This window comes from Acanthisitta chloris, unplaced genomic scaffold (assembly GCF_000695815.1).
Source record: "Acanthisitta chloris isolate BGI_N310 unplaced genomic scaffold, ASM69581v1 scaffold18752, whole genome shotgun sequence".
NCBI lineage: Eukaryota > Metazoa > Chordata > Aves > Passeriformes > Acanthisittidae > Acanthisitta > Acanthisitta chloris.
In genome coordinates, this window is record NW_008661225.1 from 19,951 (window position 1) to 37,556 (window position 17,606).

Consider the following 17,606-nt stretch of genomic DNA (forward strand, 5'->3'; position numbering starts at 1 on the left):
ATGGCCTTATCCCAGAACTGCAGGAACTAAGGGATTTCCCCAGGCCAGGGAGGAACAGTGAAGCTCGGCAAGGGAAGGCAGGTTTCCATGCTTCCAACTTATTTGCATTTATGCTCCATTAAAAAAAAAAAACAAAAACAAGCTCCACATTGTATACTGACAGTTTCAGGCTGGAAATGTAACATCCACAGAGGCACAACCAGGAGAACCAGGCACCTACCCCCACCTGAGTCCTCCCCAGCACTGTGTCCCATCACCCCTGCAGAGCTTATGGAAGGAGATAGTGTAACCATCACACTGCTGCCTAACCCACCAGCCTTCCCCAGGTAAAGGTATAATCTAATTTTCCATAGGACTTAACAGGGATATTAGCAGCTCTGGAAAAATCTTTTTGCCTATCTGGGCTTAAATTTGAGGAAGGTGAGATATAAAATGCTTTATTCTGTCAGTGTGATCCACCAAAGACAGCAGTCAGACTGCCACCAGCTTTAAGGAGTCCCAGATCAAACCTGATCTCCCAAATCTCAATGGCACCTTCTGCCCCGTCATGCCTTTCAAGCATGCCCATATTTCTGTTAATTATTTTAAGGGAAGGACTATACAGCCTCCCCACGAAGGCCATGGCAGGATGGGTGTGCTCTGAGCCAGCAGGGAAGAGCAGCCTTGCTGCAGGCAGAGCACCAGCAGCAGTTGCAGTGGTTACAAAAGGTGTTTTCAAAAGGAAGCCCAGATCCACCTCCCTGGACAACTGACTCAGCCTTTTCAAGGCACTTAATTCCAGCAGCCATCTGCCTCTAATCTTATAAATGCATTATTTCTAGCTTAACTCTGAGGAACTGGGAACTGTACTTCAAATCTTGCCACGGTGCCCGAGGGGATGCCAAGCACTGGAGAAATGCAGTGGCCAAGAGTCACCACACGTGCACTAGGCTGGAAATGTCTCCACTGTGCCATGCTGACCATCTCTCTCCTGAGCTTCAGTCACCTGCCATCAGCAGCAAACCAGCAAAGAATTCATGGCTTGCTCCAAGAAGCACAAGGTACAGGTTTTAGTTCCCCAAGCTTTCCCTGTCAAGCTCATGCCACATCTACCTTTGCTGATGTGATAGACTTGCTCACCCATCCTTTGGAAACACTCTGTGCTGCCATAACCATTGACTCTCATGCACATCACCTTGTTCACAGGCATCTTCATCAGCACTGGTGTTAAGGCATGCTGTGCCAGGGGCTGCAGGCACTGCATGGCTCTCGTTCTGTCACACACTGGAGTGTCCCTCAGGCTCACATAGGGGCTGAGCTGAGGAGACAGATGCAAGTTCATACACAAGAGGTGTCATCAGCATGCTGTTTACTCTAGGGCAAGGAAGTGCCTGAATTTTATGTTTCCTAGGTCTTTTCATCAAGAAACTAAACTGCTGTTAGTTTTGCCTTCAATATTTTGTTCACAGAAGGCATCGTGCAGTGGTGCCCCTCAGCAGCAACGTGCCAAGGCATCATTTCAGTTGCCATTATTATGCTGATGATGTGCTGATTTGTGCTGAGATCCCAGATGACCCTGAAAAACCAATTTCCTGTTTGATGAGATGCCGGAGTGACACCAAGTCTGGGATGTCTGAGACTCTCCTGAAGCTCTGATTAACATTTCACTCCTGGCTGTTCCTCTCCACAGCTGTATTACACAGCCAGGTTGGATTTGAGGCCTTGGGCTCGGCTGTGATCCAGAACCTTCTGCAGTTACCGTCTGGGTTGAACATGGAAATTTTGAAGCAGATTTTTTTTTCTTTTCTGTCATCTCTGAAACACAAAGAAACTCCCTCAAACTCCCTCAAAGGAGTTTTTAATTAAAGCCATTTGCACATCTTGTTTGGACTAGGGAAATTCCTTCCTCACAGCCCCACAGACTGTTTGCTGTGCATTGCAACACCACCAGCAAAATTCTGCAGCTGAAACCCTCCACAGCTCCCGATGGGAACCAGAGCACATTACATCAGCACAGACATCTATGCAACACTCCTAATGAAGTTTGAGATTGATTTTCCTCCTCAAGGTTATCTGTGATGGTACCTCCAGGCACATTAGAAAGCTGATGGTTCAGAACAGTTTGCTCTAACAGTCTTTCTACAGCATCCTGTGACACACAACCATCATTTTGGGAAGGCTGGGCTAGTAAGGATCAGAACCTGAAAAATATACACTTACCAATGGAAAAAAATAGTGTTTCCTATGTAACAGACATATGATGTATGATGAGAAGAGTCACAACACCCCTTCTAAAGTCTAACTGTCTTTGCATCAGTTTGGATGGTCAAGAGAAAGTCTCTATTGTGCAAAAATCTTAGGGAATAAGATATTCTATGGAGAGGTCCTGCCCACAACCCCCATCAACCCTCCTCTGGGCTCCTCCTCAGCAAAATACACCCCACAGCATCCCAGCCCTCCACAGACAGGGCAAGGAGTGAACAGCACTGAGGGCTAGGGGTAAGGTGACTGAGATGCCAGCTAGACACAGAAGAGACAGATAAGGATAAAGAGCAAACAATCAAGCAGAAAAATTTCTCAGTGCTGGCGCTTTAAAGACCGAAAAAGGAAAAGAGGAAAAGAAACTTCACTGAAATGGAACTAGGGAGAAAATAAGGACACAGAGTGAAAGATGGTAGAATGTCATAAGCCAAAATATGAAAACAAACCACAGGTTAAGAGCTAAAAATGTAATTATCATGACAGACAAGCATGCATCATGGTATCCCATCACAGTCCTCACAACTCCAGGGACAGGGTCAGGGTATCCTGCCTTCACCCAGGCTCTGCTCCACTCCCCCACTGGCCACAGGTAAACTGCCAGGTTGATTTTAACATCCTGTTGCTGAGCAAGCATGGCCTCATGTAACCAATCCACCTTTGTCTTCAGTGGTTCTGCATCATTTCTATAACTAATCAGCCACTGAGCTTTTGGATAGCTAAGAAAAACAGAACGGGGAGAAAAAGAAAAAAACCCCCGACAACATTCCCTTTTATATTTAATTTCCCATGACTGCCACAAGCATGGACCCCTGCTTCACCCTGATGCACACAGCCTTGAGCCAGCTGTTGTGCCAGCTCTCTGAACCAAATCTCTGCCTCCCAGAGCTTTCTGCCTGCATGAGAGATGGGGCTGGCATTATTTTCACTGTGCTACCAAATGCAAGGGATCATCCCCATTCCCCAGGGATGGCTCCTTCTCAGGGCTGTGATGGATAAGCCAAGGAACACAGGCATCAAGAGCAAACCCTGTACACACACATTTGGGGCCTCCAAGCTGCACACCATAACCACCTGGCACAGCAGATTCCACAGAGCAGCCAAGAGGAATGTTCTGAAATGAGTCACTACCTGAATTTCAAATGCCTTTCTCCCTTTTCCTTCCCAACTAAGACACGGTAAGAATGACACTGCAGTACTTATTGTAGGCTTATCCCTGAGATGGGAACCAAAAATTGCAGAGAGCTGCCATGGCAAAGCCACTCCATTTGTGGAGCACATACCACCTTGAACATAAGAACTGACAGCTCATTCTAGTGCACTCATAGTATGAAGTTAAAAGAGCAAGTCCAACACATACTCCCTCTACTATAAAAATGGCTTAATTTGAGGGAAGAAGGAATTTCATGCTATTTTCCCACCACAACCAGACTTTTTTTTTTTTTTCTTTTGCAGAATGGTCTCCAAGCACTCATTACTGCTGGTCTAAAACATTTATTCCTGCCCACTCAAATCTGCCAAAAGAGAAATGAATCATATGTCAATAAAACTTGGGGTCCTGAACATGTGCTTCAGAATTAGTTTCAACAGCAAAATGTAGGAATCTGAGCCCAGCTCCAGCAAGGCCTGCCAACTTCATTCATGGTAATTAAGCAAAGCCACACACATTTCAGGGGATATTTAAGGAGTGTAGGGTGTTCCTATGGGGACTGGACTCAAGAGCCTTTCCATGAGTAGCTACTGTGCTTTAGAAAGGCATTAATTACCCTGCAAGAAAAAGCCTCCCAGAACTACCAAGGATAAAGAATTTGGCAATACCTGCACTGACATTTTCTACAAGGAATAAGTCCTTCCGCTTAGCTGCTGGCTCTGATGAGACATCGGGCAGCAGCTCCCTCATGCCTCCACTTTGGACTCAATCTCCCTAAGCACTGAATGAGTGATTCAAACTCCAAAAGCACTTCTGTGCAGGAACAGACTTTTGCCTGAGGCTTGACATCAAGGAGTTTATTGTAGTGATTCCCCAGGCTGAGAGGACAATCTGCTGCTGACCCATATTAGGGTTCTCTTACCACCCACTCCTGATATCATAAGCAGGGCAGTGCTGCACAGCTCACCCTGTTACACCCAAGCTAGATTCTCCAGTTGTTCATTCACAAGCATCTCCATGAGGTGGTAATGAAGATATTCCTCTACTAATGGCAATGACCTTTCAGCCATTAAGAAGCTGTACATCCCATCCACAGGCCTAAGGAGCTTCTCTTGGTCCGGCTCACAGTGGAACCAACACAGCTGTTGGCTGAAGAAGCTGGACCATGCCTCAGCCTTGGAGAAGCTCACTGTCCCTACTGCACACACCAAAATATTCCTGGCATTCCCCACCTTTTTCAGCTCACTGGTGCAGTCCTGGGCTTGATGAGGACTCAGCACCTGACTTTCTCAGCACACTCTCTGGCAATGGCTCCCAGGTGGAGACAGCAAGCACAAAACAGATGTTCATCTTAGCCAATACCATTTGCTCACTTTCCCTGCTCTTCCACAAACCCTGCTGCTCTCCCAGTCCCACCAGTATGAAGAGAAAACATTCTCCACAGCTCCTGCCATCTGGATTCACTTTCCTCCATCTCTCCAGCTCGTGATGTTTCTGACTGTAAATTCCTGTTAAAAAAATAAATCAAAAAGTCACATATCTTGCGTCTTTCATCTTTACATATCACGTCTATGACTGTCTATGTTTCTCTCCCTCCTGCTCCTGGTTTTCCAAGCACCTGCTTCAGCATTTTCTCCAACATGATCTTTATCACTGTGGGGTGCTGCCAGCTGCTGCTCTATGTCACAGCCCCAGGGCAGCCAACCCAGACTGGCAAATTTTCCTCCACCACCGATCAGAACTGCACCACATTGGCTTTGTGCTGCTCTCCAGAATCCAAGGACACCTTCTGCAAAATAAAACACTACTGCATGTAGATGTGCTTTTCTTTGGTCCCCGTCTATCATGATCTCACAACACAAAGCACACTCCAGCAGGCTCAGGTTCAATCCAACAAGAAACTGATAAAGGCTGTCTGTCCCTCAGCTAATCAAGGAAAAAAAGTGAGAGGTATAAAAAGGCTGTCAACATGTCAAATCTATCATTCCAAAGCAGAAGCTTTCAACTAGTCATTAAAAAACCTTCACAAATTTCTAGCACAAGCATCACTGCTATTGAAAGACATTAAAATGCATTTTTTCAAAGAGATAAGCTTTATTGTTTTACTTCTTCCAGGATTCATTTTAACCCTTTGATCAATGAATTTAACTTTATTCACCACCAAGATGAAGCATAATTTCTCAATGAATTTTGAAAATCTTATCATTGAGAAAACATGGGAAGATAATACCAAACATTCTCCCTGGATGTCCTGTACAACACTGTTGTTCCCTTTGTGGCTGCACTCTGCCAGGTCAGGTAAAAAGGACAAGGAGGTATGAAAGGACCAAAACAAGGGACTTTACTAATCAAGGTGTGGAGGACTTTTTGCTGAAGGTTTTTCATACCATAGCAGGAAGGTAAATGCAAAAGGCTTGTAAGGTTAGGCCTATCCATTCAAATGGAGTTTTCTCTTTCTCCTTCCTTTTATAAATATCAGAAATGTCAACTTCTGCATAAATAATTTATCTTGCATTGCTGGTAAAGCAGACAGCACTGCTGAAAACAGCAGCAGCTTTCACTGGAACTTTGGAGAGGAGGAAAGGAAGGGCTGGCTCCAAGCTTGGCACACAAAGGCAGAGATGATCTTGTCTAATCAAGGTCTGTATTAGCTGTGGAATGAGTCCATGTTACTCATAAAGAGATACATAATACAGAGAAGTATTTATCATGCAAAAGTAGGGGGAGGGAGGGAGAAGCAAGACTGCATGGTGGGAATCACAGGAGGATGACGGGATGCAAAGAAGAGAACTCTATCCTCAGATACACAACACAGAGCCTCAGATGAACCACTAATGCAAAAAAAAAATCGTTGCAGGCATTTGTAAATGAACATTTGGGGCTCAGGCAGTGAGGGGACCCAGGGACAAAGTGGTAGCTTTGGCAGTGCTGGATTAACAGCTGGACTCAAAGATATTTTCCAATCTAAACAATTCTATGATTTTTCTTATGGACAACTTCCTAACATAACTGTTCCCCACTCCACTCTACTGAGCAAAGCAGATCCCACTGACATGAAGGCATGCCCTACATAAAGACATGTTCAGGGACCCCATGATTTTGCACAACTTTCAAAACTTCCCTTTTTTTTTTTTGCCTGAACATCATTCAGGCTAATCCCCACAATGCTCCTACCTATGTTACAGCAAATCCATTTGGCTCTCCTGCAGTTACCTGAGGTCTGGACCCTCCTCCCCCTTACACCAGTCTGAGCAAGAGGTAAAAGCACCCACTGCCAGTCCCTCCGCACACACAGAGGGGGCAAAGCAGAGTTAGAGTCCCAGCTGGCTTCACTTATAAACACTGCTTGGGAGATTTCACTTCCACAGGTGTCTGATCACAAATCAGACTCTCAACCCACATTGTAAATCAGTGGTGAGGCCAATGATTTACTGTTCATCTCATCTAACACCTCTGGCTATGCCATGCTTTTGTGAACATATAAAAATCAAAGAAAATGTGAGCCATCCAACTTCACACAGGATTTGATTCAGCAAAGGCTCTAGAACTTAGAAATTGCAATCCCAGAGCTGGCAAGGAGCTGGGAGAGGCAAACTTGTTACACCAACCTTGTGTGATACTCCTGCCCTTTGCATAAATCTTTGACACCCTGTTCACACTATGCTCTTCGCTTGGCCTTTTAGAGGGTTCTGTACCTCTATGTAGGTGTTACTGCTATTAGCAAATTTGGTAGCTAACTGCTGTTCCTGGTTGCAAAGCTTAGACCTTCCCATTGAATAGCTCTTTACCTAGCTGGCAAGGAGGTGACCCTTTCCTGAGAACAGAGGTGGAAGCACACAGACCCTCTGCATCTCCTCTTCCCATCCCATTGGATGGTTGAACCAAGTCCAAAATGCATGCAACAGGGCACTTGCATTGGACAAATATCTATGGCAAGTCTAGTTCCTCCAGGGACATGATGAAAATAAATCTACCACTCCCATGCAAATATTTGCTCACACACTATGCCACAAGTCTGTAGAGATTTTAGCTATATGTTTTATTGAATCAAATCATTCCTGAACTGGCACCAGTGGTTCCCCACATGTCCTCAAAGCACAGTCATGTTAACAACCACAGGAATGACTCAGATAAGAGAGAGTGTCATGCAGTGCCTGGGAATGGATGCAGGTCACTGCAGCGACAAGGAACATCTTCCCAAAGGTGAAGACTTCCAAAGCAGTCTTGAGTTGTTCTCATATAAGCTGACATGGGATCTTTGGTCATGCCATCTCCTTTGAATATTAAAGAAAGCTCCCTCTACCTCACACTATCAGTTATAAGACCAGTCACAGGTCCACATTATTCCAACCCAGCAGATGTTGTATTAACAAGATGACAACAACTAATTAAAAACCACGTTACTTGCTGACAGGCAAAAGAACCACACACGAAAAAAAACAGCAAGAAAAATTGTGGCAATAATCTGATAAATTCTGTTACCTGAGAACTAGGCACAAGGGCTTTCCACCAGTGTCCACCTTTCACAAGGTCTACATCGCTCAAGGGCATTGACACTTTGCCAATAACACAATGGCGTGAGAATTTGTCAAAATCCACTACAGTTAATAGCAGAGTTCTTCTCTGGGCTTCTAAAAAGGGGATTTCAAATGTGTACCTCTCCTCAAACACTGGGTTCTGCGTTTTGCGTTTCACCCCGGTCTGCTTGGAATTCTTCTGATCAGGAAGAAGGCAGATCTTCACGTAGGGGTTGGAGTGAGCCATGTCTTGCCTTGAACCATCATAAGAAATTGGAGGAGGCAGATCTTTAGCTTCAATGACTCGCACTATTAGGTAATTATGCAACAGATCATACTGTGTGCTAAAATGCAGCATGCCCAGCTGATACTTTGACAAAATCTCCTCATCTGTCAAGGAGTCCATATCATCACTATTCGAGTCAAGAGAGTACAGTCTTGGTTCAAATTTTCTAAAATAGTCATCGGGGGTGTATGTTTTCCTCAGGATAGTTGGCTGAACTATTTCCTTCTTAGCTCCTATTATTCCAAACTCGATAGGTTTAATGTCGATTAGGGGAGAACTTGGCCTCCTTGTCTCCAGATCTGAACGAGAGAAACGCACAAATACAACTGTTAGAAACTCAACTGAAGCAATCACAGGTTCACAGCAACTTTGGGTGCTTCTTTGGGCACAGCTATTCCATGTCCGTGCAATGCCAGCACAGCAGGCTCCACAGTGGGATTTTTCCCCATTACACTGCCAAGAATTAATAGCACCCTTAGCTATGCTGAAGCACAAACTCACCCACACTTTTCCCTCCCTGTCCACTTTCACATGCAATTACCATGCATATAGTTCAGCAAGAAAAACAGGGCTGGCCCCTTCCGCTGTGCTCCTGCAGAACGGGATGAGATTTTAATCAATGTACCTTCAACTTGACTTGATTCCCTGTCTAAAAGATGAAAGAGCAAGCACTACAGTTTGATTTTCTTCCCCACAAGAATTACATTAATGTTGGAAGGACGACCTTACTTGAAATCCGCCGTGTGAGGCTGTAAGTGGACCGTGATGTATCTGACGACGATCGCCTTCTGTCAGGGGAAACATCCTGAAGAGTGGGAGGCAGCTCGCTGATTGTATTATCAGAGTCTCCATCTTTCTCCTCATTTTGGCTGCTTATCCTGTTATAACAAGAGACCTTTGGATGATTCAACTCAGTACAAGTATATACAGAATAACTGCATCCTGGCATTCTGGGTCTAAGCTTGGGTGCTCATCCCTGAATGGTCCAGGCTATCTCCTGATCTATCTGGCAAGCAAAAGGCTGAGCAACTGACTTCAGATCTATGTAAAAAACAGATTCTTTATCTTTCTGCCTGTCTTTCAAACAGAGTTTTATCAGTATAACAGCATGACACAGGCCACAATGGCACATGTAACTCAGATCTTGATCAGAAATATTATACTTGACTCAAAGGTAAAAAAAGAAAGTAAAACCAGAACCCCACAAACCACAAATCTTGAACAGTAGCTTAATTCACAGCTACACTTTGGAAGCACAGAATGAACCAGCAGAGAAAACCACCATGCTCAGCTATCCCATCCCTACCACACACCTCTCAGTAAAATAATGTTTTCCAGGTATGCCAGTAAAGTTTCAAAACTCAGTCTTATAAACATAATTCATCGAGAGCTATTACTGACATGCCTTTTTAAATAATTGGCTGCTTTTTATCTACTTCTATAAACCAAACACATTTCTCACCAGGCAGTTATTTTACTGCCCAGGGGTCTCTGTGGGAGCAGGGAGGTTGGCAGGATCCAAATGACAAAGCAAGTTTTGATGACAGCTGTAGCATCTTTGAGAAGATTCAACAGAAGACTGGCATCATAGAGAAGTCCACATGTAACTCCCATTGCATTTTGTTTAAATATATATATATACACACACATATATGTTGTTTCCATAAAAAACAACATACTGGTTAAAAACCTCAACACGTTACAGCTGCAGTGGCTCCCAAAAGCAGTAAGAACCTCCCAACTTTGACTGAAAGAAGGGCAGGAGCAGACAGTAACAACTACAGTAGATAGAGTCTTCAACTGCATGCTCAGAGGGGAGTGCTGCCGAGGGAAATGAAATCACTCAGTGGTACATGGCATGCAGTGCATCATGCAAAACAGCTAATCTATAAGACAGAAAATAGCAGCAGATCACAAGGAAAACAGCAGCATGAAATGAGCAAAGCAAAGGGGAATTCAATGTGAGTTTTCTTTCCAGTTCACCCTTCCTGTGTGCATGGCTCAGCTGGGTATTAACAAAATATGTTGAATCATTTTCATTAGTATCCAGTGACAGGAGTAGAGCAATAGATAGATTCTGCAAAAAGCAGTACAGCCCCCCTAAATTAAAAAACAACACTGACCAACAAACAAACAAACAAATAGCTGAAATTCTTAGCCAAACTCATGAAGTTCACAGCAGGATCCATTTGAATCCCACCAATCCAGACTCATACAACTCATCCACACTTAAAAAATAATAATAAAAAAAAAGTCTGTTGATAATCAAAACCAAATCCTAAGCTAAAAGGGGTGTACGATAATTGCACAGCTCTGCAGCCCATTAAAAGCAGTCCAAATCATGCAGTTTGATATATAATCAGTACTTGGAACACAAACAGCTTTTTCATGCCCAAATGCAGGTCTACACAATCATAGGTGGCATTTGGATATGCTTGTGTTTGAGCAACAAATGCACAGAAGGAGGCGAAGGCAGGGTGAAAAGGGAATCAGGAAGAGAGGCATTAAGGATGTTCTACAATGGGTAAACGTAATAGTGAGTTAATAACATACAGATGACCTTTAGTAAGGAAATTGCTACTGAGCCACAATAATTTTTCCTCAAATAAACTTTGGCTCGGGTTAAAGCAGCTCTGTTTCTGTTTAATCCAAACCTTTGGAAAGAGGAGTCATGTCCAGATTTCAATTCAGTGTGCACTGTTTATCTTTGGGGTTTGTGTAGAATATTCCATATCAGGCAGCTCCAACACACACCCTCATTCACAGCCTGTTTCTGCACAGACCAGGATGCAAATGCTCCTCATGAAACAACAAGAAGCTACCATGCACTCAGGTCAATACAGCTGGAATCACATTAGGAAGATTATTTTTCCCCTAAGTTGCCACTGTAAAAAAAAACAGAAAGTGGGAAAAATCCACAGTTTCCCAAGAGGAAGGACTTAAACTTGCAGCTTTAACATTCCCTCCTGAATTTCCAGGACAATGAGGTTCTTGGAGCTGCCAAAAGGAAAACCTATGGGCAGAAAATAAAGGATAGGCCATTAAGCACGGGGGTTCAGATATTTGCTTGCTCATCAACAAGGATCATAAAAGCAGTTTTCCCCCAGGGAGTGGGTGGGAAAGTGAGGAAGAAACAAATTGTATCGTGCATTATAACAGTGTCCTGGGCCCATGAAGAAGTGGCAAGATAGAAGCATCTCAGCTGAAAACTTAGATCTATTTTTAAAACACTTTCAGGCTCCAAGCAGGGAATACAATAAATTGATTTGTTCCCAAATTCAGTGCATGCATCTGAATGCAAAATATGGTGATGTCAAATCCATTTTTCATTGTAGGGGTTTCCACTAAACCCAAAAGTCCCCTTTTCAAAAATAAGAGAAGAATGAGGGTTCAATTGGCATACACACAGCTCTGAGCACTTAAAAACATACCCATTAAACACCTTATTCTAAGACCAAGTCCAAATTCTTACTCTGTTCACATATCTAACTTCAGACATCATTCCCTACCTCCAAAAACCCATACAGAGATTTAAGAATGTAAGATCAGCACAGTGAAAGCAAAAATCATCTTTGGCTTTTGAATTCTGAGCCAACAGAGGCTGCATGGGATTATTTCCACCTTAAATCTGCACACACAAAAGCATAGCTCTCCTATTCATCAGCAAACAAAATACACCAAAACTGGCTCCTGCCTTTTACTCTCAGGGATTACCTCTGGGAACTCACCTTCTCCCAGCATCAAAGCACAACAGGGAGACCCTAACTACACCGAATCACCTAGAGCTGGATGGAAAGATGGATACATGGTCTGGGCTGGGGTCCCAGGGACCCTTCCCAGGGCTGTGAGCATCAATAGGTGAAGCATAAAGTGCAACAGGGTTGAAGAACTGGGTTGTTTTTTGTCCACAGCACATTGCCTTCTGCTTATGGCCATTCCAATAACTTATTGTAGGGGTTTTCATATGGAACAGGACTGGGGGGAAACAACACAGGCTGGAGAGAGCATTTTATGAGTCCAAAGGTTTCCATGCTCTCTGCCTGTGGCAAAGTCCAACTCATCTGCAAAGTCACCACACAGATGAGTTTTGACATAAAAAGAACAGAGCTTCAGAGCTCACAATGCCCCTTTAGCCAGACAGAAGGATCCAGGAGTCAAAAACAACACCAAGGTACAATCACCCCACACCCCCAAACACACAGCATGTCCCTTCTGCTGCTCAGCACACCAGATAAACTCTAAATCACCCTCCAAGCACAAGCCCAGCTACTTGTTCCCAAGATGTAATTGCACCAATCTTTCCATGTCCAATACTGCAACCTCATCACTGTGCTCTCCTGTGCACGATGCTTTCCTATTTAGCATTGATTTTGTTTCCACTCCCCATTAACTGCAGGTGAATCCATTTCTGGGCATATATCAGACTCTTAAATATGCTGCTCTACATTTAAAAACCACTCTAACACATCTTGAACAGCTCTATTTTTATTGCTTCAGTATTAATTACCATCCTATTCTACCTGGATTCTAATGAGTACATAGACAAGACTGTGAGTTAAACATGAGACAAATTATTTCATGCAGCACCAAGACATGGACCTTCCAGACCTGACACAGAATAACAGTAGATATTCACAGGAGTAGCTAAAATTACCCAAGTGTCCCTGTGCCTAGGTACCAAACTCTGAGCATCATATGATGCACTAAACAGGCTTCTCCTGTGCCATAAGCTCTGGACACACTGAAGCCATGTCCACTAACTGTTCTGCTCCCACAGAAGACAGCCCAGCCCAGCTCACAAGGCAGACACTAGAACACAGGAGAGCTCTGCTCCCTTCTTGGTCTCACTAACTCCTCCACAGGGTCACCTCTGTGCTGCAGATTCTCCATTGAGAGGGAGTAAAACAAGAAAGACTTCACTGACTTCCTTTGTAATGGATTTGCAGACATACTAATCAAAGCTCCAGATAAAACCTGGCACTGGCACTGTGGTTCTTTAATGATTTGAGAAGAAATCTTGAAGAGTCCTAAGGTGACTCAGGAGATCAAGTCCTCCTAAATGAAACTTTAAACGAATTTCCCCTTCAGAGCACGTACGAGCTACGTCTTTCATCTGCCTGTATGATAACCAATCTTCACACCAGGATAAGAAAATATTTCAAAACAACCTCATCAGCATTTCAGCCAAGTTGAAGTGCTCCAAAGGGCTGGTCCATTTGAAGAGGAAATAGGACTGAAGATGAAAGGCATCTTTAGAAAAGTGTGCACAGCTAAACCAGTTATCAGCTTGCAATGCCAGCTTACAAAATAACTTCTGTTTCACCCATCAGGAAAGGGTTTTGAAAAGGCTAACCTTGCTATTTGAGTTAACAGAGCTGCCATTTTTCTCCTTGCCGTGAGAATCTCACCTGGCACTGGCCACGTTCCCCCTGCCCCTTGCATGGCCCATGGGCATTGGTAGTGAGACTGTGCATCGAGGATAAATAAAGGGTGTTGGGGTGTTCAGGCACGGGGATATTGCCCAGGGAGGTGGTGGAGTCACAAGCCCCAGAGGTGTTTCAGAGGTGTCTGGATGTGGCCCTGTAAGATGTGGTTTAGGGTTTAGGGGTTCCAGCAGTGACAGGTTAACGGTTGGACTTGATGATCTTAGAGGACTCCCCCAACCTTGATGGTTCTATGGTTCTAAGCCTGCATTCCCACCCTCTGCAGGAGCTTCCTCCTTTCTAAGTGGCAGCCTCTGAATGTCCCACTGCCATTCATATTGATACTCTCATCACAGTTGAGCAGTCCTGCTCCTTGGTTAAGGTTAGGAAATCACGCATCTAAACTTACAGCCAGGCTGGAGTTTGAGCAGGAAAAGGTCCCAGGATTTCAACTTCATCTTCATTTGTTTGACAACAGCTACAGTCGAAACACTTCTGACAACAATTCCTGCAAGTCCACCGGCACAGCAAGAGATCCGAGATTCTAGCGAGCAGACCCTGAAGCCATTGGAAACCAAAGTACAAGATTACAACCCATCAGTAGCTATTGAGAAAAAACGTTCAGCTGTATTTATGTTTGTGTTTCTGCAACAGAACATTAAGAACTATATTTATTCCATCTATACCAACAGACAAGTACTATGCAGTTATGAGCCCAACCTCAGTGATGCCATAACAAGGCAGGAAAATAAGCATTCTCCACAGGTATTTTCCCTCTAGTAGCAATTTATTACTATGTAGGTTGGCAAGAGGGTGATTTACAAAGCACTATGGCGTAGCAATATGCCAGAGCAGAAACATGCTTATTCCTTCACACACATCAACAAACTAATAGATCAGCAAACGTACAGCAGAAGGAATTAAAAACAGAAGGTAAGTGAAAGCTCCAATTTAATCCAGCAAGGATCTATTTAATTAACACAGCAATGTGAACACACTTTGTCGCTGTAGATGTACCAGTGTGTAATATTTGTACCATCCACACAGACTCAGCATTACAGCCCAACAAACTCACCATTAAAATGGATTAGCCAAAGCACACTACCCACCCGCCTCCCCTCTGCTGGGATGATTAACTTAATGAAGAACCTTCAATGGTATTTTTTAAAAGAAGTTAGTTGACACAGAAAAATATTTCATTTCTTAGATTTCCATGGTGGCATTGGTGGCACCACCTGTAACAGTGCTCCTCTGCTCATTTCCATGGTGGCATTGGCAGCACCACCTGTAACAGTGCTCCTCTGCTGTGACAGACACAGGGTGTAAGCTCCCCATCCAAGGGGCAGCCCCATTTCCTTGCCATCTCTACAGCATTCCCTCCACTTCAAAACTCTACCTTGAGAGGAGTGGAGCATCAAACCTTAGCCCACTTCCCACCCACACCAGCCCCAACTTCTGCAGCTCATGAGAAGTCTCTTTAAGCAGCACAAGGGCACTGCTAATAAAGGGCATTGCTCCCTAGGCACGGGGGGGAGACTCAGCTGCAAAGACACAGCACCTGCATCCAGGGCCAAACCACTTACAATTGTTTGTGACCTTGCAATGTTCCTAAGTAGCTGAAGAAATAAAGTGGATGAGATTTTCTCAATAGATAGCTCCCAAAAATACTTGAAACATTTGCAGAATTCATGAGTGTGCAGACACAAGGGCACTACCACACCACGCAGAGGGGTTTCCTCAGAAGAACTCTGATATGCAGAGAAGACTCCACAGGAACATTTCTTTTTGCTCTGGTAAAACCCACTCTTTTTTTTTTTTTCCATAAACAAAATCTGGGCATTGCAAAAACAAAAATTACCATCCCAAAATGTGGTGCATTACTTATATCTAGGACATCAGTAAAGAGTCAGAAAATACAAGACAATCCCCTCAGGATGGAATGAGGAGACAGAGTGGGGAGTGAATCATCAGATTAACTCACCTCATTTATTGGTTCCAACTGTCCTTTTAGACACCCAGGATGAAGCAAAGGGGAACAAAATGAAAAAGACAAAAACAGGTTAGCAATGCTCAAATAACTTTAAATTTTCTGCCATGACATACCCCAGCCTGGGTCAAGCTTGAATTTCTGGCAAGACAGTACCTTGTAGATGTTAGAGGAAGGAGAGGACTCCTAACTGGGTGTCAGCTTTTGTTGTTTCCGGTCCTTCACCACTAAGCTCCCTCTACTCCTCCTTCCCCAAGAGTAAAATTTCCAAACCCATCCTGAAGCATGAAAATCCTGCTCATTGCACCTCGCTAATGGGCTATCACATGCAACCACTTCCTTTCTTTTCTCTAGTAACCTGTCTCTAATTGCAGCAACTACTTGCTGCTGACAGCAAACTATATCCAAATTTTCCAGTGGAAAAATAGGCTTTTCTTCAGACTCAGCCCACATTGATGCAGTTTCAATGCCAACTTGTTAAAGTACCATTTCTAGGAAGGGATACAGACTGTATACTCTCCACTATGTACCTATCAATGGGCACCTTCTGCCTCATCCTCATGTGACTTGAAGAATACAAAAGAGAGAAGTTAAATGCTTGAGTCACACACTCCAATTCAAAAATCCACACTGCAGCCACTTCCCCCCAGTCACAGAGAAATTCTACAGCAATGGAAGAACTCATTACAAACCAGTGGTTTATTCAAGAAGCCACCCTTGGAACATTATAGTTGACCCATTTCACTTACAGTTGGAGACTTAATAGCATTTCTAATGCCTGTTGAAATGTCTTTCCTATTGCATTCCCTTGAGAAGGTCTAAAAGTTTCTAGTTGTCCTGTCTTTCTATAGGAGGAATCCCTAAAAAAAAAACTCCAAAGCAACACAAAACTACAGAACAAAACAAAATGAAACCACAAAAAACCACCACTACTCTTCCACATGTAGAAATTGGTTTCTAGCTTTATGCTTGTGACAGGGACAAGAGCAGCCTTTTATAAAAAAGGTGGAATGCAAAAGTTGCCTTTAGTTCCCAGAACTCACCTATGGACCACATTTCAGTGCAAGCCTCCCTTTTAAACTTCTTGGAAGCCAGTGCTTAGCAAAAAGGCCACCACTTGTTAGAAGCACAAACTAAAAGACTAGAAAAGCTGCAGTGCAATGTGACAAGACAGTGGTTACAGATACCCATGGACCAACTGTTTAAGAAAATTGTAAATGGTTTAAAGGGCTCTATCATATCTATTAATGCAAAGTTGCAGCCAAAGCTACAGTGGTTTAGCAAAGCTGCAAGGAGAATATTTAAACTGCTCTAAAATGAAGTGGCTGGATCCATGCCACACAACTGAATGTCACAGCACGTGCCATGAGATGAAAGTGGCTTTTTGAAACGGTCCACAGGGACACAGGCTCACGTCAAACAGCTCTCCTGGTCACTATCAGCCACCAGTGATGTGAATCCATCCGTGTGTGCCACCAGCCCCAACAGCACACACAGCTGTCCCACAGGTGCTGTGATAAAGTGAGCCTGCGACCACACACAAATCTCTGCCAGGAAATGGGAGGGCAGGGATAAGAACTAAATGTTATAGTGCTGAAGAGGTAAACAAGTCACCAGCACCATATAGGGCTGAAACGCAGGGGCCCATGAAAGGAAAGCAAACACGACCACCTGTTCATCTACCTGGCTAGCACCAGGCAGGAGGGTCCAGGCTGGGGAAGGGGAGAGCTTTAGGGAAGGATGGACCAGCAAGCTGGAGCTGAGGGATCCCTGGGAGCACAGCAGCTGTGATGTGCTCAGAAACCCCACGAGAAGAGCTCAGCCCCCAGGGTCAGGGAGGCCCTGCCATGTCATCCCAAGCTGATTGAGCAGAGAACAACCCAGATGGGAGTCTCCAGCCACGAGTGAATCCTCATCATGGGCCAGGTGCATGTCCCTGCCAGGGCTGGGCTCCATCTCCACACCTTGCTGCTGGGGCCCAGTTCCCTGAGTCTGCCTGAGGATC

At 44.2% G+C, this 17,606-nt stretch overlaps 1 protein-coding gene across 1 annotated transcript in view; it reads right to left on the reverse strand.

The window, feature by feature from the left end:
* SYT17 (synaptotagmin XVII) overlaps nt 1–15,618 on the reverse strand; it is a gene marked incomplete at its 5' end in the record, with an annotated part of 32,052 nt that extends 16,434 nt beyond the window's left edge. Inside the window, 4 exons of the mRNA XM_009070158.1 lie at nt 7,871–8,490; nt 8,921–9,069; nt 14,024–14,172; nt 15,596–15,618. Of these exons, the coding sequence (XP_009068406.1) occupies nt 7,871–8,490; nt 8,921–9,069; nt 14,024–14,172; nt 15,596–15,618 (941 nt within the window). The remainder of the gene's footprint in view (nt 1–7,870; nt 8,491–8,920; nt 9,070–14,023; nt 14,173–15,595) is intronic.
* Nucleotides 15,619–17,606: the final 1,988 nt, after the last annotated feature.